At 39.8% G+C, this 26239-nt stretch overlaps 1 protein-coding gene across 6 annotated transcripts in view; it reads right to left on the reverse strand.

Moving 5' to 3' along the window:
- LOC146362952 (CUB and sushi domain-containing protein 3-like) overlaps positions 1 to 26239 on the reverse strand; it is a 388582-nt gene that overhangs the window by 100422 nt on the left and 261921 nt on the right. For all 6 annotated transcript variants that reach the window (XM_084918660.1, XM_084918664.1, XM_084918663.1 and 3 more), the window contains 3 exons: positions 19161 to 19282; positions 10035 to 10138; positions 9034 to 9146 (listed from right to left, as the gene is read on the reverse strand). In XM_084918660.1, coding sequence (XP_084774786.1) covers positions 9034 to 9146; positions 10035 to 10138; positions 19161 to 19282 — 339 coding nt within the window. The remainder of the gene's footprint in view (positions 1 to 9033; positions 9147 to 10034; positions 10139 to 19160; positions 19283 to 26239) is intronic.

Genomic DNA, 26239 nt, shown 5'->3' on the forward strand with positions numbered 1-26239 from the left:
ATCCGATCAGCTGTTCGTAACACTTCCTATGTCCATCAGCACGAACTATGGCATGTCCACCATGATCTGCCAAAATCGGAAGTGACGTCATTTTGCGGAAATGTAGTTTTTTACCATCGGTGCCTTATGAGCCTATACTGGTGTTTTTAAAAGTTATGTTTGACTTTATGACTTTCTGTGTCATTTCTGGGATGCTCATAACTCATATTGCACTGCTGGAAATAGTTTATTTTGATGCACATGCTGTTTTTTTGCAAATTTGCATTCTAATATTTATTTTCGTTTTTCCTGCAGTATATAAAAATGGGTGTATTCCAAAAATAAAACTATGAAGACACTAAAAATACATTTCCTGTGGTGGGAAACTATTTTGTGCAACTTTTTTGTATTTACAGCTTTGAGGGATAAGCCTCTTAAATTTCTCTAACTAGAAATATATGTTAAAAAAAAAAAAAAGATTTTAAATTTTTTTGTAGTTTATTGCACTTTTTTGCAATTTATGTAATTACTATACACTTAATGCATACATATTATTAAAATTTGGGCTATAATGGTTGTATTGATGTATATCAACTTGAAATGCTCCCATAAATGGCACTACAGCATGTAAAAATATAATATAAGCTCTGGCGGACTTGGTTCTATGGTAGGTCTTAAAGGGTTAATTCCCCCACACTGATACCCATAGACTCACACCAGAACTGTGTTTTCTTTTTCTTTTTTTTCCGCTGTTTTTGTGAAAACAATTGGATAGTAAAGATGGACTTTATTCAAAAACTCCATCTCATAAAGCCAAGAAGAAAATTCAGTACAGTTTTTTCTTCTGTGTCGTGGTAATTCTATTTGGAAAAAAACACATATTCATCCATCCATCCATCCATTTTCTTCCGCTTATCCGGGGCCGGGTCGCGGGGGCAGCAGCCTAAGCAAAGAGGCCCAGACCTCCCTCTCCCCAGCCACCTCCTCCAGCTTATCCGGAGGAACACCAAGGCGTTCCCAGGCCAGCCGAGAGATATAATCTCTCCAGCGTGTCCTGAGTCTGCCCCGGGGCCTCCTCCCGGTGGGACATGCCTGGAACACCTCACCCAGGAGGCGCCCAGGGGGCATCCTTGTCAGATGTCCGAACCACCTCAGCTGGCTCCTTTCGATGTGGAGCAGCAGCGGCTCTACTCTGAGCCCCTCCCGGATGGCCGAACTTCTCACCCTATCTCTAAGGGAGAGGCCAGCCACCCTTCGGAGGAAGCTCATTTCTGCCGCTTGTATCCGCGATCTCGTTCTTTCGGTCACTACCCACAGCTCGTGGCCATAGGTGAGGGTAGGGACGTAGATCGACCGGTAAATTGAGAGCTTCGCTTTTACACTCAGCTCCCTCTTCACCACGACGGACCGGTACAGCGTCTGCATTACTGCAGCTGCAGCCCCAATCCGTCTGTCGATCTCCGGCTCCCTTCTCCCATCTCTCGCGAACAAGACCCCGAGATACTTGAACTCCTCCACTTGGGGCAGGAACTCATCCCCGACCCGGAGTGGGCACTCCACCCTTTTCCGGCTGAGAACCATGGCCTCAGATTTGGAGGTGCTGATCCTCATTCCCGCTGCTTCACACTCGGCTGCGAACCGTTCCAGTGCGAGCTGGAGGCCCTCACCCAATGAAGCCAACAGAACCACATCATCCGCAAAAATCAGAGATGAGATTCTGAGGCCACCAAAGCGAAAGCCCTCCGCCACTTGGCTGCGCCTAGAAATCCTGTCCATAAAAATTATGAACAGAACCGGAGACAAAGGGCAGCCCTGGCGGAGCCCATCACCCACCGGGAACGAGTCCAACTTATTGCCGGCAATGCGAACCAAGCTCTTGCAACGGTTGTATAGGGATCGAATGGCCCGTAGCAATGGGCCAGACACCCCATACTCCCGCAACACCTCCCACAGGACACCCCAAGGGACACGGTCGAATGCCTTCTCCAAGTCCACAAAACACATGTAGACTGGTTGGGCAAACTCCCATGCACCCTCAAGTATCCTCGAGAGGATAAAGAGCTGGTCCAGTGTTCCGCGACCAGGACGAAAACCGCATTGTTCCTCCTGTATCCGAGGTACGACTAGCGGACGAACTCTCCTTTCCAGCACCCTGGCATAGACTTTCCCAGGGAGGCTGAGGAGTGTGATCCCCCTGTAGTTGGAACACACCCTCCGGTCCCCCTTCTTAAAGATGGGGACCACCACCCTGGTCTGCCAGTCCACGGGTACTGCCCCTGATCTCGGTTTGCCAGAATCTCTTCGAGGCAGTCCGAAAGTCTTTTTCCATGGCCTCTCCGAACTCCTCCCACACCCGAGTTTTTGCTTCAGCCACTGCCCGAGCCGCATTCCGCTTGGCCTGTCGATACCTGTCGGCTGCCTCCGGAGTCCCACAGGCTATCCAAGCCCGATAGGACTCTTTCTTCAGCCTGGTGGCTCCCTTCACCTCTGGTGTCCACCATTTGGTTCGGGGATTACCACCACAGCAGGCACCAACCACCTTGCGGCCGCAGCTCAATGCAGCAGCTTCGGCAATGGAGACGCTGAACATGGTCCATTCGGACTCAATGTCCCCAGTCTCCCTCGGAATGCTATGAACACATATTCATATTTTCAATATTAGTCAGACAGTTGAAACAATATGATTTATTCATCAGTCTTATCCACCAAAAAGAAGAAACTCATCAACGCTAAACAACAGCAAGTACACTGCCGAAAGTAATGAACTTCAGTGACATTCGATTTTTAATCCATAGAGTTTAAGGTTTAATGTGATTTTGCCCCACCCTTTGCAGGTATAACATCTTCAACTCATGGATTTTCACAAGGTGTAGGACTGTATTTATGGGAACTTTTGACCATTTTTCCAAAGGTGTATTATTGAGGCTAGACACTGATGTTGGCAAAAGGCCTGGCTTGCAATCTGTGCTCTAATTCATCAAAAGATGTTCTGTCATGTTGAGGTCAGGACTCTGCGCAAGCCAGTCAAGTTCTTCCACACCAAACTCACTCATCCATGTCTTTATGGACCTTGCTTTTTGCACTGATACAATCATGTTGCAAGAGAAAAAGGGCCAACTGTCCCCACAAAATAGGGAGCATGAAATAGTCCAAAATGAGGAATGTTTGAGGCACATTGATCTTTCAGAAGCAACTTTTTCTGCCAATCAAACTAGGAAGGGTTATGAGGGTATTTCCAAATGATTTGAAGTCTATCATTCCACAATGAGAAAGATTACTGAGAAGTAGAAAACATTGCAGATAATTGCCAATCTTCTTGGGAGTGACTGTCCCAGCAAATTCACCCCAAGGTCAGATTGTGCAGCGCTCAGAGAAATTGCCAAAAATGTAAAGCATAGACTTTACAGGCCTAGGATGGTAAATCTTAAAGTTCGTGAGAGAACAATTAGAAAAAGACTGAACAAATATGGCTTGTTTGGAAGTTAGAAAGCCTTTCTCTAGAAAGAAAACGGCAGCACCGCTTAGGTTTGCAAAGTTGCACACAGCATATCAGCACAAACTCCTCATCAACTGTCAAGCACCGTAGTGTAGGGGTGATGATTTGAGCTTGTTTTGCAGCCACAGGACTTGAGGACCTTGCAATCATTGACCACAAATTCCTTGGTATACCAAATTATCAAGAATTAAACGTGAGACCATCTATCTGACAGCTAAAGCTCTGCCAAAACACAACACAATGATCCCAAGCACAGCACCAAATCTACAACATAACTGAAAATGAAAAGAATCAATACATTGCAATGGCTCAGTTAGAGTCCAGATCGCAACATGATTGAAATGCCGGGGTGGGACCTTAACACTGTGTGCTTTCTTTTTACCATGACTGTGTATCAATAGCCCTACTGAAACAAATACATAAATATGCTAATACATTATATCCTCAACCCAATTTTCACTGTTATGCCGATGACACCCAGCTCTACCTTTCTTCTAAACCCAATTCATCCCTCTCAAACTGTCTTATTGAGATTAGATCCTGGTTCTCCTCCAATTTTCTCAAACTTAACAGTAAGTAAAACTGAAGTTTTACTTGTTGGTACACCATCTATCTTAACCAAATCCCACAGTTTTTCCATTAACATTGAAAATTCTCCTACCCTTCCCTCCCCTCAGGTTAGGAGTTTGGGTGTCATACTTGATAATACTCTTTCATTCCAGTCTCACATTAATTACATAACCCGGTCTGCTTACTTCCACTTACGTAATATTAACCGACTCCGTCCCTTCCTTACTTGATGTTGCTGCTGCCATCCTTGTCCATAGTCTTATTACGTCCCGTATTGATTACTGTAATTCCCTCCTATTTGGTCTCCCTAAAAGGTCCCTTCATAAACTCCAACTTCTTCAAAATTCTGCAGCTCGGGTCATAACTTGCAGTCCGTTAAGAGACCATATTACCCCAGTTCTTCAGCAGCTTCACTGGTTGCCCGTAGAAGCCAGGATAAATTTTAAAATCTTACTGCTTACATACAAGTGTATCCATAAATCTGTTCCTTCATATTTGTGTGACCTGCTCCATATCACCACTGTTTCCCGCCTTCTCGGATCATCATCTGCTATTCATCTTACTGTTCCGTCCTCACACCTTATTACTATGGGGAACAGAGCTTTCAGTCGCTCTGCTCCTCGGCTCTGGAACTCTCTTCCTCCTGCACTAAGAAATATTAACTCCCTTTCCGTATTTAAGACACAGCTCAAAACACATCTGTTTAAACTGGCTTATTCGCTTTAATGCTGATTTTATCTGTTGTCAAACTCTGTTTTGTAATTTTAACTTATTTAATGTATTTTATGACTACTGTTCCTTTTATTAATTTTGTTTTTTGTAAGGTGACCTTGGGTTTCTGAAAGGCGCCCTCAAATAAAATGCATTATTATTATTATTATTATTATTATTAACCCTCACTGACACCTCATTATGGACTGTGAAGACAGATACACAGCATAAGCTCATGATAAATGTATATATCCACAGAGTAGACAGGAACTCATTGAAACGTTAATGTGAACAATGTCGATAATGTCGCAATGCTGCCTTAAATCAATAGCTGTGACATGCCATAGTTTATAATTGACTGAAAGACTGGTGTAAAGTCAGGCTTAACTTCTAAATGTGGGGGACATAACTACGTTATCACTGACATGCTGCAGGGACTCGCAAAAAGCAAGGTGAGGTTAGGTAAATCATAAAATTTTAGGTTGAACACTTGGTTTAAGGTTAGAGTATAGTAAACTGGAGTAATGGTTAGTGTCAGTCTCCAGGGGTTTATGTAAGTAAATACAACGTCCAATAGTGGTGTGAAGTGATGGGAACTCAGCTGTGTGTGTGAGTTTGTACGTGTGTGTGATTTGTATGCTCTGCAGTAGGAGTGGAGTCAAAGTGTTCCCAGGTCGGTGACCTTGGCTTTAATAATAGATGAATGGTGACAAGAAAAAGAGAGGGACACAGGCAGAGACCACGAGAAAGAGAAAAGCAGAAACACAGAGATAGACAGGGAGGGAATGAGTGCAAAAGAAAAAAAGATGCAGGGCTGGTCATTTGACAGACAACAGAGCAGAGAAGGGGTGTCTGATACAGGAAATGGGAGAAGCAAAAAGAGCAGAAAGGAGGAGAAGCAGGGAAACTAAACAACAGTGCATTAGAGAACAACTGACAGAGAAAATGTTGTGATTTCAAAAAGAAGGGAATGAGAGGATGGTGGATAGATAGATGGCTAATAAGGAAAAATGAGACACAGGGAAAAGGGGAAGAGAGGGAGAATGCGAGGAGCGAGAGGGGTGAGTGACTTGCTGGTAGAGCTTCGTTGGCTTACTGATGGAGGACCTGTCTGACACACACACATACACACTAACAGAAACCCACATACACGCATTGTTAGTGTGGCTTTACAGAAAGGCTGGAGTTACTGATAATGTTTATATTTCATAGCCAAGGTCTACGGGATATGTCTATGTACTCTACAAACACACACACAGTGTGCCCCTTTTTTTTCTTCCTCAAAAAATAAAAATAGATAAATAAAACACACGTACATCTCAGGCAAGTACCCACCTTTATATTAAATCTTGTGGGTGATGGAGCCGGCACTCTGAGACAAACACATTTATCTTGTACTGAGAATTGGCGCTTTTCATGGTTTGGAGGTTTGAGCAAAAAAAAAAAGAAAAAAAAAAGTAATATTTAAAGTACTTTTTTGTAGGTTTTGATAATCTAAGAATGTCAAACACATTTACATAAGTATGATGTAGATGTAATTAAAGGGGGCACACTTAAAAGTCTAATAACAGTACAGTAGATGTTGAGCAGGAAGCAGTCCTTTCTTACATAATATGCTGAGGATTCCTTAAATTGTACATTTATGCTATTTTTTTAAGCTGAACTATAAAAAGTAAACTTGCCATCACTCCCTGCTAAGCAAACAAAGTGACTAAATAGCTAACATAGTTTAACAAAGACACCCCCCCCCCCCCCCCCAAAAAAAAGAAAAAAAACCCCAACCCTCAAATATTAAAAAAAAATCCTTCAAACTAACAATTATATCATTTATTAGGCAAATAACAAACTGAATTTGTGTTTTATACCCAAATTTGAGCTCACACACTGGACTTCACTGAGTCCGCGAAATTAATCAAGCATAACACTCAACCACTAAAACCAATTTTTGTGTTAAGGACTGCAAGTAAATAACTGTAATTTGGCATCTCAATCAAAAAAATAATAACGAGCTTCATTATTTTTTTTCAGCTTTTTAATAAAACATTGAATTTAAAACTTCATGGATAACAGCATTAATTATATTTTAGCATTAAAAATACTACCTTGATTAAAGAGCATGTGCACACTGGTGAATTAGCCAATACAGAAACATAAAAATGATTTTGATAATTATGAGGAATTTTAATTGGAGTAGCAGTGTCATAAACCTTACACCGGGTGGTATGGTCCCCACAGCGCACACAGTGTCTTTTTGCTTTTCAAAGAACATAAAAGCCAACATAGCTGTGATAAGCTCATTGTGACACAAAATAACAAAACCTTATAACATCAAAATACAAATGTATGGCTTTTGACGGTGAATACGCTCTAACAACACTGCATTGGTCTTCCACGTATTGTGCAGAATAAACTTGCTGTGTACTTGCTGTGTACTACTGGGTACAGATTAAGCTCTCATGCCAATGCAATGAAGCAATATTATAAGCATGGGTGCATTTAGATGGTGGCTCTCTCCATTAGCTTTTCTATTGATCTCTATGGTGAAATCACTCAGGAGAAATTAATGGGCATATGCACAATTATCATTGAGACAGGAACCTTATGTCCTTCATAAAGGTGATATGATTTCAAGTTAGTTTTTAAACTTTTTAATATTACCTGTGCATTGTATTATTTGCTTAAAAAATTGCCACCAATACATTTGTTATTTGCAGAGTTACTTTAAGAAAGACAGATCTGCAGTATTTCATTATTTTCTATTTTAATCATTTTGATGTTATGTCTTTTTAATCACTGCGTTTTCAGTATATCATTTAAACTTCACAATGAAACTCAAGGAGCATAAAGGGCAGAGATATATCAAAACAAGTGTCATTGTCACACCCCGTTTGGAACTTGCTGCATTACCAGACTCAGCACTGTGACCTCATTATGACAATAAATCCGCAGATGATGACACCCAAATGAGGTACACAAAGTTCATTTCTGCAGCAAAGCTCCCCTCTCTATGTTTCATGTACTGTGATCAAATGAAAACTACATCCATCACACAGGAAACTTTGGAAAGGTTAATATTTTTAGTTTGGCAGGAGCTGATTCGACAGAACAGAAAAACACTTTGTTCCTAACTGATATTAAGAAGAAGGTCATGCGTTGCTAGACAAGCATTTATTTTTAAAGCAGACCAATGCATCTACAAAGATGTTCTGTTTGATCAAGATAAGTCATCGCTTAAAGGGATTAACAATGAGAGACCTCAAGAAGCCAAACTTTTCAACTTTTTTGGAATTTTGACAGAAATAAAATTTCCACTGCACAGCGTAGTGAAAAATGAAGACAAAACTCCCACAGAAATCTAACCTGATATCATCCCGGGATGTTCGAAGCATCGGGATCATCCTCAGACTATAATACCCTCAAAACTTGGACGATAATGTTGAGAGCTAAGGCGCACTCAGACTACTTTTGAAGCCATCCACAAAGACACAAGTCATCTGTCACTGATTTAAGATCCCCTCATTAGGAATTTGTTAGTTTATCAAAACATAAGCTACTGAGAAGTAAAACCCCTGCGTGTACTGAATGAGTGAGAAATTCTATGATTTATTGCCAATGAATTTAAATTTCAATTGCAAAATAAACTGTTATTCCTTTGTTTAGTCATACAAGTCAAGATTGAACACATAAGACACATAAGAACCATTAGTTAGTGCCTAGAAAAGCAAAAATAAAATGCATTTAAAATTAAGTGGAAACCTATAAGAACAAAATCCAAGTACATTAGATGTGTATATCAAATAAGTAGAATCAGATATAGACAGGCAATCTAACAGTGATAGAGTCGATGCAAGTGATGAGATATCAAAATTACTTGCAAAGTCACACTGTGTTACATGCAACATATCCAGTGCAAAATGTTATTGAGCCATAAAAAGAGCAATGCCAGGGCAAAATGTACAACCCACAGATTTATAATGGTTACTAGTTTATCAACTTGATATCATCTTCATATTTTTTTAATGTGACCAACAACATGTGATTAAAGAGGGTGCCACCCTGTGTTTTACTGTTTGATGTGGAGCAGGTGTGCTCAACATTACCAATATAAAATAAATCGGTAAAAACTGAGGTTTTTCTGGCCATCTCATCCTTGGTATACAAACACATAGTCTGACAAGTTTGAAAATGTCTTCACAAGTTATTTAAATGCATCTAATTCACACACTTTCCTTCTCTTTTTCCTCTTCTACAAAAACAAAAACATGCTCATTACTTACCTTTATAGTTGATTTTAAAGCCGATAGAGCCGACACTCTCGTCTGACTGTAGGTGGAGCCACATCTGGTGGGTCATGCTGACTATCAGGTCAGGAACAAAGCTACCTGATAGGCTGGAGCACAAAACGCACTGCTATTAAATCACTGTCACCATAATTACTACTATAAAAAAGTATCATTTTCATCATTGCAATCATAGCTATAATCAAATTCTCAAGTGATTCTCTGAACAAATTGCTGGAACATACTGCACTGGAGCTCAGTGCTTTGCTTTGGTTTTGCAGAATCCTGCCTGAGTATGGCAAATTGCTTTGAGTACTCTGATGCTATGCAACCTTTTTTCAGAGTGCCAGTCCTGTTTATAATCAAAAGCTAACAGTGACAATCTACAAAGTGAACCATAATCACCCACTTTGTAAAAGGTCTGGCACTGTTATCTTTGTGGGCACTACATTTTACAAATTCAAGAACAGTGGTAGATAATGCTGACTTCTGTTATATAATCAAATTATTTTATGCCAAAGAGATAGACATTTCTGAGTTAGGTGGAAGCAAAAGACAAAAAGTACCTTTCTCATTGATTATTCTCATAGAGCACTGCTGCTTATTTGCACAGCTGGTCTCTGTATTGCTACATATAAGTGATATTTACTTATAATATAGATATATTCTAAGATTTCAAGTAACACTTCATTTTTTATATTTTACTTGTAAAATGGGAACTAGGTGCAGTGATTTATTGAAACATGTGCAAACATACATGGGAATGCAGTACGCAAGGTACAAACAGAAAGCAAATATTTGGCATGAGCAACTTTATTGCTCAGCAAAGCCTGAACTGTCTTAGCCAAGCTTTCATGTAATTTCTTCAGGGATAGCTTCAGAAAGCCTGGACGACCACTGTTTACTTAAAATTACAAAAAAGTACTGTAATATACACTGATCTCTGGATATGTGGAAAGCAAGTGCAAAAGTATGTCAGTTTATAGTATAATACTTACACCTGTAGAATAGTCGTAGGATCTCCTACCTCCCCTCCATCTCCAATAGTTAGCGTATCATAGGCAATCTCTAAGTCAAACTCTTCAAAGTTGATCTGGATGACCTAAAGTTGAAAAAAAAACAAGCATATTCACATACATGTGAGTTATTATTCCAACACAAGTCAAGCAGTAATATATAACTTTATTTTTTTAAATCAGGGCTACTCAATCAACAATAATAAGAAGAAAAAGAAGCAAAGTTCAGAAATCTCAGCACCCAGTAAGGAACGTGGTTACTGATTCCGGCTAAACAAGAATCGGTTTGGAGGTCATCACATTGAGCTGTGTTTCCTAAAATTTCAATTTTATACCAGTAAAACCTTTGGCTCAAAAAATTCCACAATCATTTTGAAAATGGTGGATTTGATCTTGATCTGGTTATAATTGCATTTTTTGACAAATTGTATTAAAAAATTTAATCTACACTCTTGTAGCTGTCCTAAAACTAGCGTGAGCTAAATCATGCTGCAAAAGGTTACATATTGTATCTTGTCATGTTAAGACTTTTACCTGTGATCATATCAAAGTCATCTCTGTCTCTGAGTTATACCTGAGCATGCTGCATATGAATCATTAGAATTCATTCATGCATCACACAATGAGGCATGATTTCATTCAGTATCGCACGATGAGGAGGGAAGACGCAAGTAACACCTCTGCTGTACACTTGAAGCAGTGAGTAGCAGCACACAGCTCAAAACTCTGATCGGGAATTATTAAACCAACACTTTCTGTTTCATCTAAGACCAGAGAGAAGCACATTTGGCAAAAGAGAAGAGAGAATGGGAGGAGGGTTGATAGAGAGAACGAAGAAGATGGAGGCAGATGGAAGAGGAGAGGACAGAGGAAGAGAGGAAATGGGGGTAATAATGAGCACATCTTTGATGCTAGCAAAGTACAGTGGTGGAATATTTCAAACTAAAATTCTGACTTGACCCTCAGGGGAAGACTGAAACCTCAGTCTGCCTCCGCCCTGCTCTTCTTCTCTTCTTGTGAGGAATTTCCAGATTTCCAGAATGAATATTCTGCTGGAGCACTTCAAAGGCAACCAAATGCATTGCACAGATCTTATTTTCCTGTATGCTGCTATGTTAGCACTAAGCATATTTGCATGCATATTGGCATGCTCAACAACTCTGTATATTTATTACATTTAGGTAAGACGTCAATACAGTTCTCTTTTTCCCTTCACTACACAATTTAAACACCAGAAACATGACACCACTACTGTGCATGCTGAATGGATACAGTTCATTTTTTATGCAACTTTAGCCTATGAATTTATGAAAAGGGAGAGAGCATAAACAGTGGCTATTCCTTTAGTGTCACCTGATTTGTTTTAGTTTATGGGGTTCATTTTTTTGCCATTTAATACTTGCTTTACCTCTTCTGCCACAAGCAAGTAAAGTTATCTTTTGACTGACAACAACTAATGTAGACATACCAAAATATACCAAAAAAACTGGGAAAGCGTAACAGCACCATCACCCGATTTCACCGGAAATGAAATAAGCAAGAGTGTATACAAAGATGAAGCAACAATCTGCCCACTGCTCAAGGTGCTGACTCAGTCTTATCAGTATGTGAGGCAGCAGATTGGATTAAAGCATTACCTACAAACCTGTTAAAATCTCTCTGGAAAGCATGCACACAGACACACGGAAACAGACAGGCACAGGCTTTGTGGAGATTACTGTATCTATTGCTCTGATTACACAGTCGCCATATTCACACACACTTATCGCTGTATTCTCATGAACTCAAAGCAGGTTCTCAGCACAGCAGCAAATCTGAGAAGTAACAGCCGCATTTATATGACTGTTTTAACAGATTTTATAGAAAGACAACATCAGATCGTGCTTTTACAAGGATAATCGTGATGATCACAATACTTAAAAGTCACGTTGTGCACTTTTAACATCGCAAATGGTTGCTGACATAGCTGAATGACTTTCCATAAGTGAAACACTGTTCAAAAGCTTACAAACTTTATGGAAAAAGTTATTTTTTTCCTTTTTCTTTTGCACCTGCAATAATGTGTGGATGCCATTCTAGTGCAGTGTTGAAAGTATAGACGATGGGCACTGGAGACGATTAATTTGACAGCAACAAGTACGGGTCTATCAAATGCAAATGGTGGAAAAATAATGGGATTGCTTCATAGATATATTTTGATTTTGAGTTAAATGATCAGAGATTACCAAAAGCTTTCCACAGCAGGTTTGAGATAAAAAGGAAAAATCTTGAAACTTACTAGGCACAGCAAAGAAGCACATCCAAATGTGCATAGAGAATTCAAAGTGAGTGGGTTTCACTTGTTCAGTGCATGCCAGAGAGAAGTGAAAATGAAATCGTGGTTGCAGTGCTCCACACACAACATTCACAGATTGATAGCTCATGAAGTAAGCTGGGAGCAGTCATTACTGTATTGTCTTTCACGCTATATTTCTGTGTGTGTATGTCTCCAATTTTTATAGTGCTTACAGTCAAAAAAAGTGAATGATGAGACTATACTACCAAATAATTGGTATAGTGAGTGGGTTTAAACAATCCTTCTAATCCCAAGTAGGTGAAATAACTATGAATCAGGCCAACAAGCAGATACAAAAAGTTTGAAGGCTGAGGACAACAAGGGCATCGATATGCAGAAACGCTAGAAATAACACCCTTTGCTTAGTTTGCTGTAGGTAACAAAGCTTTGCTTCAGAAAATACCTCATTCTGAAATGGACTCTATAAGGAGTATTCCATTAAAGTTGTTTTGTCTTGTTGTATATGTCCTTTACAGAATGCCCTAATGACACATCAGCACAGTTCACACAGCATTAAACACAGCTAAGCCATAAGCACATTGCACTGAATCCATGCATGCACTTATGTTTATGCATCTATGAATGCTGCACTGAAGTCGGCTTTGACTGGAACCTCATTAGTGGGAATGTGAGGGTCAGTGTTTATGTGTGTGTTCCTTTTTACTTTTAGTGTTCTCAGTTTGTGTTTATGATAGATGAAGCTGAAAACTCCACATATTTCCCCTCTCTTCTAATTGGTTGGTGTTCATGCAAACATCCATCTCTCTGTCGATCTCTTTTCACTAGCTATCTCGCCCGCTTTTCTCTTTCTCTCTCTCTCTATCACCCTCTCTATCTCTCTCTAATTGGCTGCTGCATGTCTTCCTTCTATCCGTCTATGGCCTCTAGCCAATGAGGCGACAGAATTGGATTTCTGCTTGATAAAGCACTTCCTTTGGTTGTCGTGGAGACAATGAGGTGAGCGAAGCTCCTCCCTACTTATACCATAAAAGATCTTAAGATACTTTGAAGATATATTTACACTAGGAATATGTGAAACACCTGGTGAGTGACACAGCCGGTGATGTAAAGCGGGCATTGACAGGGCTGGGGGATAAAAGATTGTCTGTGACAGCATTACCATAAACCCTGATCAACACGCTCCCCTTGAATGTGCTTCTCCAGTATAAATCGTGCCATTGTGATGAGACCTGGGATGCAGCTGATGAAGACTGATGGTTAAAGTCCGAGACTACTCAGTGTTTTGCCCCTTACTTATACTTTTTTCAGCTTGGACTGCCAGGTGCATCCTTTCCAGATACCAACTCTGAACAGGAACTAGTGAGAAAGGCTGTGCCTGCCCCTTACTGTTGCTATGCAACTACTGAACTATAGAAAGCATTAGAATCACTGTTCTCCTATGATAAATGTTTAACATTTTTAACCTGAGCCCTTAAAAGTGCTATGCTGTTCATCCCGTCAGGAAGATGCAGAAGCATACCATTTCTTTAATGACAGAAAACCAGTGGAGTGTTTTTTTTTCTCTTTGCCTACTAGCTTCAGTGTATGTCTGATTTTTTCTTAAGCCTGCAGGGCATTTCTGAATTTAATGCCTACAGTATTAATGGAAAATCTACCTAAAACAATTCCTTCCTGTCTTTGAACTGAATGCCCTTGCATGCACTTCCTTTGTGTTTATCATAGGGGTGCTAACTAAATATTCATCATCGCAGCGCTGCAGTAGTCATCTTGTATCCATGTGTTATGCATTAGACTGTGCATGCAAATGTGAATCGGGCCACAGAAACCTAGCACACACTTTATAATGTAAAAGGCTCCTGTTTTAGGTATGTGTCCAGCTGTCATGAAAAGACTAAAAGATAGCTAAGCACCTACAGTATGTAAAGACTTTTATCCAATCTCCTGCATCATGACCAAATGATAGTAAGAAAGAAGTGTTTTGATTTGCTCATATCGCAGGATATGGAAATTCAAGGAGAAGGAGAAACCAAATGATGGAGAAAATACAGAAAAGGAAAAGAGAAGAGAAGACAAGAGAAGAGAAGAGAAGAGAAGAGAAGAGAAGAGAAGAGAAGAGAAGAGAAGAGAAGAGAAGAGAAGAGAAGAAGTGAAGTCTAGTAATGGGCATGCTGTCCTACCATCCCCAAGGTTAAATGAGAACAGGAGAGAATGAATTGGCTCTAAAGGCTCATTCTGCCAAAACTAAATGATATCAGAGAGCTATAGAACCCCATTAACACTTAACCTGAGAGAGAGAGGGTGGTGTATAGGCAGAGAAGGATGGAGGGAATGGGGCTTGCAAAGATCGGGAGAGAAGAAGAGTGGGAGAGCTTTGGAAACTATGTCTCTTTACCTTCAGAGTATGAGAAGGCACCTCTGTGAGAATCTGTGTGAATTTGCGCAATGGAGAAAGAGATAGGAGGGAAACAGTGAAAAACAGATTTTTCCCCTCAAGTGCCCTCCTCACTCACTGTATTCTCTCTTTCTCAGTAGTAATTTGATGGTTTCAGCTTGAGCTCTTTAATGAAGAATCTGGGTAATTCTGAGGACAGTGCCTCTGGGAGTCAAGGAGGAGGAGAGTGGGCAGTGTAAAAAAGAGACAAAGAGAAGGAAGAGGCAGGATGAATGAGAGAAAGAGTACAAGTTGAAACAGGCAGAGATGTATAGAAGTAATAAAAAAAAAAAGAGATCTTCTACTTGCTGTAGAGACAGGACTATTCCCTTGTTTGGAACGTGTTATGCAGGCTACACCCTCTTGCTCTTGTGATTCTCAGACTGCCTCTCTTTTAAGGAGTTTGGGGTTCTGTTGTTGCCTTCCCTCATACTGAGATCAACCTACTACTGTCCTGTTTGCTAAGTTGCCCCTCGTTGCCACATCAGCTCCCTAATTGAGAACAGATTTTTACTGCCAGTACACCAGATCATCACTGCTCCCATTCTGTCACAGTCATTTTTGCCCATTACCTGTTGTTTACCTGCCAGTTCCCAACTGTGTACTTGCCTCTGCCACCTGCCCAACATATGTAAGCCTGCTTTTGGACTGGTAAATTACCTTTTACTCAACGAGATGCTTCTCTGGATCTGCAATTTCCTGTTGTCACTAAACATCTGAAGCATGCAGAATGTGAATTCCTAAACCAACGGGAACTTACAAACACTAACTGAAATGTGCTCAACACCAACTGTGAGCACAGCCTTAACTAGAGAAAGTGACTGCAGTAATTGCAGATCAATATCCTGTGCACTGTGGTAGTGTGTTTTACTTATTTTATTTTTTTAACATAACGTTTAAAGTATATTATTACCAACTTTCTTGACAGTGAGATACAGTATACACCCTTTTTTTTGTGAAATACCAAAACATTATATTACAATATCTAAATCCAATAGTCAAGATGTGACTGAAGCAGAGACTTTCAGCTTTAATGGCCAAATGATATAATAATAATAATTATTATTATTCCATGACAAATTAAGCAGGTAAAAGATCTGAAGTTGAACTTGTATCTGTAGCTTTACACTGGAATTCTTCGAACGAGCTCCAAAAAGATTTGGGGCTAACATTGGGTTGAATAAGACAAACAAACCCATCAGAGACAAAGGAAAAAAATGTAAGAAGTGGCCAAATTAACAATCTAGTACATTTCTACAAAGAAGAAGTGCACCTGCCCACTCAGCAACATTCAAATCCCTGAAAGACCACAGAAGGCAACTAAAGTCAATGACTGTAGAATTCTCTAAGCCTGTTCTGGGCTGAAACCACCTCCCCCCAAAAACAACTTTAGACATGTGAAACCAAGATCACTCTGTAAACTGCATCTATGATTATAAAAAGAAAAAAATGGTGGAGAAGGAATGAAAATGCTAATAACAGAAACCACACAACAATACATGTCAAACATGGTGGAGGCTACATTATAGTATGGGCCTGCGTAGCTGCTAATGATACATGCTACACTCTCTACTCTGATTTAGCCAAAATCTGCTGAACGGTCCAGACAGCGTTCCACAGTACTGACTCAAGAGCTTTCAAGGAAGGAGCTCTTGGGCTGATCTCAACCCGATAAAGCATGCTTTTCGGTTCTTAAATACAAAACTGAAGGCAGAGAGACCCACATGCCCCATAAACCATAAGCAGCAGTGGAAGATTGCTGCAGTAAAGGTCTAGAAGAGCATCTTACAGGAGGAAACATCACATTTGGTGAAGTTCATGGGCTGCAGGCTTCACACAGCCACTGACTACAAATGATTTTAATCCAAGTATTAAAATAATCCTTATATTTTAAATTTTGCTAGTTTCTCCAATTAATTTTGAGCCTCTGAAAATAGGGGGCAATGTCTAATTTTGTAAGAACCCTTAAATTGAAGCCTGCTTTTATTTGGCAAAACAAATCTTCTTGACCTTGTTGTATTTTTTAAAAAATTCTAAATGCCTTTGAAATTGATCTACCGGATTAACCGATGCTATTATTTTTGTTTTTATTTTCAAAACATACTTCAGAGCGGTGACAATGAAAAGCAATGACAGTTATCTGATAGCATTTAAAAAGTTTGACAAGATATTAATCCACAACCGAGAGTTTTTTTTCATATTAATAATTTGAATCCTATTAGCTTTACATGTCCACACAATTCACCAAGGCAGATGAAAAATAAATGAAGGTGAGAGAAGAGTTGTGGGCAGACAAGGATTTGTCAGTCTTTGCCAGGCCGATTCTTTCTCTCTTGCTTTGCTATCTGGACCTAACAAGTCTCTGCTGTATGTACTGTATTAGACAAATTCAAAGACAGGTAGGACCTGTGGTTGTATAAAGAAATATATATATAAAGAAATATAACCTTAGATTTCAAAAACTATGGATAACTGGTAGACTGCAATATGAGGAAGTCGATTTCAGGCTTAGTTCATGTTTTAAAGTTGTTTTTGGGATGAGATACCAGCAGTTTGTACTATGATCTAACCCACTCTGTTGCACTGACTTTGAAGGCTCTTCAGCTTTAGAATCATTTAAATTGCTCTGCTATGCAGTATTGTTATACAGTATTTACCTATAATGTTTAATATTCCTTGGGGCAAAAGGAAAACTTTTTCTTTTACCAGGAATGTGGTTTGTGTGGTATGCGTCTCGATGCACAAACATCGGGTTTGTTCTGAATGGATGTCTGTCTCTTCATGGCACGTACTGTATAAATATATAATCCCCTGAAGACCTCTGGTGTGATGTAGTGTCATAAAAAAAACATGTGTACCTTGTGGTTCTGTGTGGTCTGTGATTCAGTATGGCATATAGCAGATATGAGGTAGTGGGATAAAAGATGTTATACATGTTTAGGATGGTGCATGGCTTGTACGTGATGTGGCGTGGAACACTACAATACATTACGGGGCACGGCTGTAAAGTCCTTTGAGATAAAGGGCTACAAAATGTTTTTTTGCTTTACTTCATCTCGTCTTCATTTAGGTTTATGTGTTTGGCAATATCCATTATCATTTATCATACAATAGATATACAGTAATTTTCACACCTCTAACATGTGTCGCACATTTACACACACACCTGAAACACAAAGGGTCCAAATGGCCTTAGTGTTGTAGCCTTCAACTGTCACCTACACAGTATAGCCTTCAACAGAGAATGTATTGCTTTAGACCATAAACCAGAGGCCTTGGGCAGTGACAGAAAGCACTGTGTGTGAGAGCAGGGGGAGAGAGAGAGAGACAGAAAGGTTCTGAGCACCAACAAAGTGACTGCGTGTGTGTGTGTGTCCGTCTCAAAAACAATATGCAGTGTGTGTTTGAGCAGTTATATATGTAAGTGTGTGTGTGCACACGCGTGTATGTGTTTGTTCGTCCCTATTGTGCTGACGCAGGTGTTGCCATTGACGACAGAGTGGTCACAACAGAGCCCCGAGTCGAATAAGGATGCGTGTCTGAATACCAATCAGATTTCTCGTGGGACATAAAGCGGCCAATGGCAGATATCCATCTAACCTCCAACCTATCGTCTGCCCCTTTGCGGGATTAACCAATCACACAGAATCAAATACGGACATGCTTTGACTGGCATATAATTTACAACACCTCCTACGTGAATTATTATCAACCCATTTCAATTATGCAAAAATGCTTCTTAACCAACTTTGTAAATGCTTGTAAGAACTGCTGATTTATATCAATTAAAATTAAAGCGAATGCATGAAATTCAAATGGAGCGAAACCTTCAAGCTGGTTCAGGAAGGAAACTTGGGCTGTGCTGCTAGGCTGCAATACTCCACATACTTCTGCATAGCGCTAATTCTTTACAGTAAGGCAGAATTTCAGCTCGCATGCACTTCTCACTCCTGGCTGTGTTGGTGCTGCTGTTGCTTGTTTAACATTTCATAAGCCCCCATTATACCAAACCTATAACCTGGAGGTTTCAAGTTCCACTTTTGTAACTTGACGGGTTTTCCCCAAATTTAGCTTGGGTATGCAGAGAGAAAAACAGCATCAATACTAAGTATTGCTTCTTCACATAATAATAATGTATTGCAAGTGTGCTTGCTGACTTAAATTGCTTTATAATGAACTCTACAATTAGAAAGTAGGAACTATTTTACTTATTACTTTTTCTATAACTACATGTACAGGCAATATGTCTCTATGGTTAAAGTGAGTTTGTGTACTACCAGTGATGCACTTTGATATATGTGTTTTGGAATTAATTGATCTCTCTTCAGACTAAATTTGAATTTGACAATTTGACAGCAATAGAATCAAAATGAAGACTTACCTTATTGGGATTTGAGGCAGTAATTATCCACACACACTGTGCGTTGTTCTCATATTGAATTGGGAAGTTGGGAGATGTAAAGGTTCCTGATGGCCCCTGAAGATTACTGCCACAAGTCTTCACTGTGGAGAGAAAACAAAACAAAACAAAACAAAACAAAACAAAACATAATGTCATTGTTTTAAAAGCAACTGAAGCATTAATATTGGTTTTAGCAACAGTAATTGTAGGCTGTTGAGTCACCACACAACAAAAGAGTGACAATTAGCTTTATAATTAAACCATTTAGGTGATGTTTAGCCAGACATATTCAGGATACAGCCTGCAGCAAAAGTGTAACAATTGTGGGTAACAGCTGAAGTTTAGAGGAGAACAATTAAAGTGAATTTAGCACAGCTGAGAGATGCAAGGAAGAAGTACTGTGACAGAAAGGAAAGAGAAGAACAGAAAGGGGAAAGAAGAAATGAGTCAAGTGCAGACAGGTACAGAAAGAGGAACAGAAGGTCACATAGATGGTATTGATATTGCCAGCAACATCTCTCTGGATAACAGTGCTTAATTGGAAGCTATTGGGTGTGAAATACCACAGGATTAGCTAGAACTGTAGTATTGAGTGACAGATACATTCACCTGCAATTTGCTGAAAGTCAACAACTTCGCTTTACTACAGGTGTTATAATTACAGTCTGTCTTAAAAAAAAGAAACTAGAAAAAAAGAGGTGAAAAAAGTCAACCAGAGGTATGGAAGTGTAAAGTGGAGATTCTCTCTGCTGAGCCATAGAAATGTACTTCTTATTTTAGTCAGTGCCTGTGCTGGAACCCTTTACGAACTCGAACACTAATGCTGAAGTTACACTTAGTGAAGTGTTGAAAATGACACATGCTAGGTGTTCGATAAACCCACTAAGCCTTTATTAGGCTTTGTGTTCTGACTAGATGTGATAGGGAACCTGCCTGTCTGTCCTTGGGTCGTCCTGTTAGAGTTGGGAGGTAATTTTCTGGTTGGTTTGAAGCACCGTTTGTTCCTTAATTAGTTTGTTCAGTGGCAGGCCATAAGAATACGTACAGTTAACAGCCGCACAAACACAAACACACACACACGTGCTCACAAACCCCTAAAACAAAAGAATAAGCATCAACGCTTAAACGCGACGGTCTCATTTTAGAAGCGGGCGACAAATGTACGTATTCAGCCGAGCTTATATTGACACGCACTGCACAAGAGACAAATGCACCTAGCATTGCAAAATAATTGAGTATATATATAGATAGTATAGATCCTTACAAATGGAAACTTTCAAATACTCTCAGACAAAAGCCCACTCCCGACTGTAACTCGGTGGTCAGAATGAAGGAAAGGGACAAATAAAAGAATAAGAGCCACAACATGTTTGTCTACGGGTCTTTTTGTGCTTTTGTGTGTGTGTCTGTGTGTGTGTGTGTGTGTGTGTGTAATGGACTGCAACCGTGAAGTGCTGTAAGAGAGTGTCAGAACAAGTACAACACCCCTTAGAGACAACCTTATATAGTTCTTTTCTGTTTCTGTTTCTCTGTCTTACTGTCGACGAGATCTTTGCAAGAGTCCCGCCTGACCGTACCCAGTTGTTTCTCTAATTCTCATAGCATCCTCAGCTGACCTGCTCTAGTGTTTACACTCACAGCGGTTTATACACCGATAGATATGTAGAGATAAAGTGTGTGTTTGTGAACGTGTGTGCACGCTAGGGTTGCGCGTGAGAAATGATTTATCTGAATGTCTCGAGACTTGTGTGTAAGCTCGTGTTTGCGAGTGCACTGACAGCTCAATCAGCGTGTCCTGAATGAATGGCCAGCTCATCACCGTGCCCACAGCAAAACGGGCATGATGTTGCTATAGCAATAGCGCACAGAGAGACTTATCACCAGAATTACCAGAGGAGCTAACATCGCATAACTTACGCTGAACTCCATCTGTCTCTCGGCCTGCATCTGTCTGTCTTTCGCTCGGTCTGTCTCTCCGGGTCTTTTATTTTCATGTCTTAGTCCTCTTATGAGCCATTGAATGTAGCTCATGATTTACATAACGCTCTATCGTTTGTTCTCAGTGTCTCTTCATTACCTTTCATACCTATTTTTCTTGCTTTCTCTTCTTGTGTCTTTTGGACGTTTCACCTGGCAGTGGGGCGCTGTGCTGATATATATTTCCATTTAATACTACTTTGTACTACTTGTCAGAGCCAACTGTTATATTTTCTACTGCACTAAACTCTTGTAAAGGTTTCATCATGTGTTAAGTTCCTATTAATTAATTGTTGTATTGAACCATATGATGATTATATACATTTTACATGTTGTTGTAGATAAAACTATTTTCCAGTGTTGAGCTTAAAGCAACTAAAATTACACCTCCACCCCCCATTTTTAACTCGCTACAACAACAAACCCATACTGTTATACCTCAATTAAGAAAATTCCTGTACATTTAACATACTAACTCAGCAAACTGTTACTTAACTGTGCTTGCACATCAACACAATCCTGAATTTCGATGACCTTAACTGTGTTTGCTCTCTACCTCCCTAACACCTGAGAAAGATGTGGTTCTTTCTTTGCCGTAAAGTCTGTGTGACAGAACCCAAAGTCCATAAAAATCAATCTGATAAGCCTGTTTTAAAGCAGCCATTTTTGCATGGAATAGTAGGTAAACACAGATGTTGCTAATGACATTAATTAAAACTGTGTACCACAATACAAATGGCCTTTCATTATTACAATTACTAACACCTGTGTTTACCTGCTATTTTGTGCCAGAATGGCTGCTTTGAAGTAGGTCTGCACCCAGAGTTTTGGATCCACGGGTGAGAAATGGGCAGTGGAAACCATTGCAGCATATGTGTGTATGAGGTTGGCATCTTAGCTTTTGGATCTGGAGTCAGTTTTGTAGAATATAGGTGTGAAAAATGATTTTATTTTAAATACAAATTTCTATTTATACATATTCATATATTTTTATGCAAAACAGTTTTACCAAGCCATCAGAAATCTAATTAAATTCCTGGCAAACAGAAACCATATCACTTGCCAGTGTGTCTGAGCTTAAGGTGGCTAAAACCTCGTGAAGTTACAGAACTGGTTTCTAGAGATATCTGGGTTTTTAATTTCAAATGTTTCATTATTTAGAAAACATATATGTCATTTGACCCACTGTTAACATACACACAGTATGCTGGATTGAAGACATTTGACATGTATTTATAATAGCACAATTGTAATGCCTGTCAGTGTGTGTAAGTTGAACGTCTGTCTCTGTGTTTCTCTGTATCGCTTTCTCTTCCTCTCATAATTATTTATGTTGGCACACAGTATACAGGGTTTAAAGCCAAAAGAGCCACACTATCATTGAAGCGATAATGAACTGCAGATCAAATTAAAAAGAAGAAAAAAGTGATGATAAATGCATATTGCTGAAATCAAGAGCGTGGTTAAGTAAATGCTTTAGGCAGGAATAGTACGGAGTGTGTGCGTGTAACAACATATACACTTTGTTTTTATATTTTCAGATCAAGCAGAATCCCCCAGGACTCTCCCTCTCTTTTTCTGTCTCTCACTCTATCACACTTAGACAAACACGCTTACCCACATAAACCATTGGGATGTGAACCAAAATTAAATGGTGTTCCAGGCAAGAAACACATTGCCAAAGTCTATAGTGTAGCTCCAACGCCCTTGCAAACATCTCTCCAAAGTTTTGTTTTATGGATTCAGAGCATAACTGACGCACCCATAAGCACTGGGAACATTGCTCTGAGAATGTTTTTGAATTTTAATACTGTTTAGCTTCACAATATTTTGGCTCAAAAGAGCTTCCTCCAGACTGATTTGCCTTACACTCAAGGTCTATAACTCTGCTTTCTCAGCAGGGTGGCCTTTGTGGTTAGTGAATCATCCCCACAGTGAAAGCTTAGCTTCAATCATCCATACTGCTATACCTGCTGAAGCATACCAAGGACACTTAACCCTTAAGAGTTCCAAATTATCCGCCTGGCCCTCTACCTCACTGCACCTCAGACAGCATAAAGAGCAGTGGATGTTAGGATGCCTGGGTCGTTGACCCAGGGTTTTTGAGTTTATTATATTATTTATCATTTCTAGTCTTTGGTTTCTTTGTTAGAGTTCTGTCCTATGGTTTATGTCTCTGTGTAATCCTTAGTTGCTGTCTCCCCTGTCGGCTATATCTCCGTGTCTGTGTCTGCCCTGGTCCCACGTCTCTGTTCCCTCTGTAGTGCCTGCCTGTGAGTCTGTGTCTGTAAGTTCAGTCTGTGTTATGTTTCCTGTTTTACTTTGAAAGTCCGTGTCTCATGTAAATGCGTCTGGTTGTGCTTCCTTTGTCTCGTTAGGCCTGATTTGCCCCAGCTGTGTTTCCCTCCTGTTACCCATTCCCTGATTGCTCCCTCTGTGTATTTAAGCCCTGTGTTTCTCTGTGTCCGTGTCGTGATTTACTCTTATCTAGCTGTGTGTTCTGTCTGCGTAAGTGTATTTTGTATTCCTAGTTTTGTTGCCCTTTTGAGTTCACGTCTGTCTCCGGAGTCTGCACTTTGGGTCCTTTTCCTGCCTGCACACAGCCGTTTCATAACAGTGGATGAGAGAGAAGTCACACAGAAAATACAATCAGATATCCAATCAGATTTTTTTTTTTTACAATTATACCTTTACCATTAAATTTCTATTAGTTTGGCTTACATATTGTGCACAGGCAGTTTAAAGTAAACTTTTTACTATGGAGTACCAGAGGACACTGAGCTTTGATCTCAGGAACCAGTCGCTGTCCATCATAAATTGCTTACGAGCGTCTTACCTGTGTTCTACCTGTGAGCTATTGCGGCTGCCTCAAGACTTGTTGTCAGTAAAAAGACAGTATCCCCATGACATTAGCTGCCTGCAGCATTAAACATTTAACAAGTCATTAAGTGAAGGTTGCGATGCTGTTGTCAGTCTTTGTAGGTCCCTTTAATCTCGACAAGCAAAGAATGCAAAGAGTGAACACAAAGAGGTAATACTGAAAAACTTGTGATTACTTTGGTTGCTGGCAGATTTAAATGGTTGCCTGTAGTTTACATTAAAAGATATCTACCTGTCTGTAAACACATGCCAATGGTTGTGGAGAGACATTAAAACTATAGCTAGTGCGAAACAGAGATTTTGAAACATGCTGGTTGCAGCGGTAAGGCACAACTTTTACTATGAAAGTGAACTGGTTCGTGTAACACTTTTTCAGGATTCACTAATGCTCATCAAGTAGTTAGCGAATCTTTACTGACAAGTTGGCACCTTCCATGCAAAACATGACAAAACATAACTGCAGGAATCTGTTAGTGTCCAAAGCAATGGCATGGTAGTTTTTGGTGCATTGCACTCTTGTGACCAGTTTCACCTATCGGCAGCCAGCAACCTCCAACAACCATTTGCCAACCAAATGGACAATACACATTTGTCCAAGGTCATTGACTGTTATCTAGGCCTAAAATCCAAATTACCAGTGCCAGTATTTGATACTGAGCTAAGCATGTTAAGAAAAGCTGAACAGATTCAAGACAGTTCAATTTTTCCTAATAATGAGGTAAAGATTACAACTTAGATTATGATAACTGAGGAAACATCCTGACTAAAGTTAATTTCTTGGTAAATAAATGTGACTTGATTAATTGTTGACGTAGTTGACCAAGGACACAGGTAATCTAAAACAAACTTCTCAATTGTTTTTCATGGAAAGAATCAGGGCCATTTTCTTATTGAAAAAAGGGAAAAACTTCAATTTGGGAGTGTTTTTACTCAACTAAGAAATCTATAAAGTTTGAGTATAAATTCAATTTTTTAAAAGCTGTATCTGTATCAGGTTTGTGTCAGATTAGAGATCAGAAGTTTCTGCAGGATGGTCAAACTGTCTCTTTTAACAGGCTGCTTACAGGAGCAGATAGATTGACCAATGGACACAGACAATGATTGATGACATCATTAAGCTGGAACACAGTGTTCCACTGGCCCTCGTTCTGGTTGGAGCTTTAATGGGTGCACACACAAAAAATTGGGTAGACACACAGACACTAACGCACACAGAGAAACACACACACACATACAGAGCAATGCCTGAGCATTACAGTTTCTCCCCTTTTCTTCTCTATTATTGGAAATCAACATATGCGCGTGTGAGTCTGTGTCTATCCAGCTGATATATAGCACCCTTCATTGAGTCAGTATATTCAGGCAGATCAACTGAACACCCCTGGAGTTCACACACACAGAGACAGAGAGAAAGAGTTGGCTCAGTGGCCTTGCCATCTGTCCATTAATCAAGGTGCCACATGGACTGACTCCCTCTTTCTCGCAGTCTTTCTCTCTCTTTCTCTCATAAAGTGGTGGACAGAGGGACATTGCAGTTTGATGGCTTATTTTATACTTTTTTTTATTTGGTTTTGTATTTGTTCTTTTGTATCTAATAAACTGATTACTGTTCTGTGTCCATCTTGCAGTTGTTGTTTTTCTAAAAAAATATATCTATCAACCTCTTTCTGGTGGTTATACTGTTGGTATACTGAGAGCAGATTTCTGCAACCACTTTATTTTCCACATAATGTTCCAAAAGAGACATTTAACTGTATTTAAGTGTTTGACAGGAGTGACCCTTTAATAAGTCAGCTGGCTTGATGCTTCCTGACAGATTGCCTCTCTCAATGTTATTCATGAGTTTCCACTTTAGCTATTGGCTGGTTGGCTGTAAAGGTCAAATCTGAGCTGTGTTCAGTTAAACACGGCCCTTATCTCACACCGTTTTGTTCAACACAATGAAATAAAGTAACCTAAAGAGGGACACTTTTCTCCGTGAGGTTCAAATGTTTACTTGCTTACCTGTTGAACTCTCCTTTGCCAGCGGAGGTGCAAACAGAGGCATAGGGCCATTTTCATTGGGATCAAGTACAAATGTTTGCGCCTGCATCTGTTTCATAATTGCGTGGATTAAAATGAATGCACTGGCGCCAAAGTGGAGAGCAGTGCAGGATGGTGTTTATATATTTGGAGCCTGATTTTTTTGGTTGGCTGGTGCA

This window comes from Perissodus microlepis, chromosome 22 (genome assembly GCF_051167445.1).
Source record: "Perissodus microlepis isolate ML-2025 ecotype Zambia chromosome 22, ASM5116744v1, whole genome shotgun sequence".
In the NCBI taxonomy this organism is placed as follows: Eukaryota; Metazoa; Chordata; class Actinopteri; order Cichliformes; family Cichlidae; genus Perissodus; species Perissodus microlepis.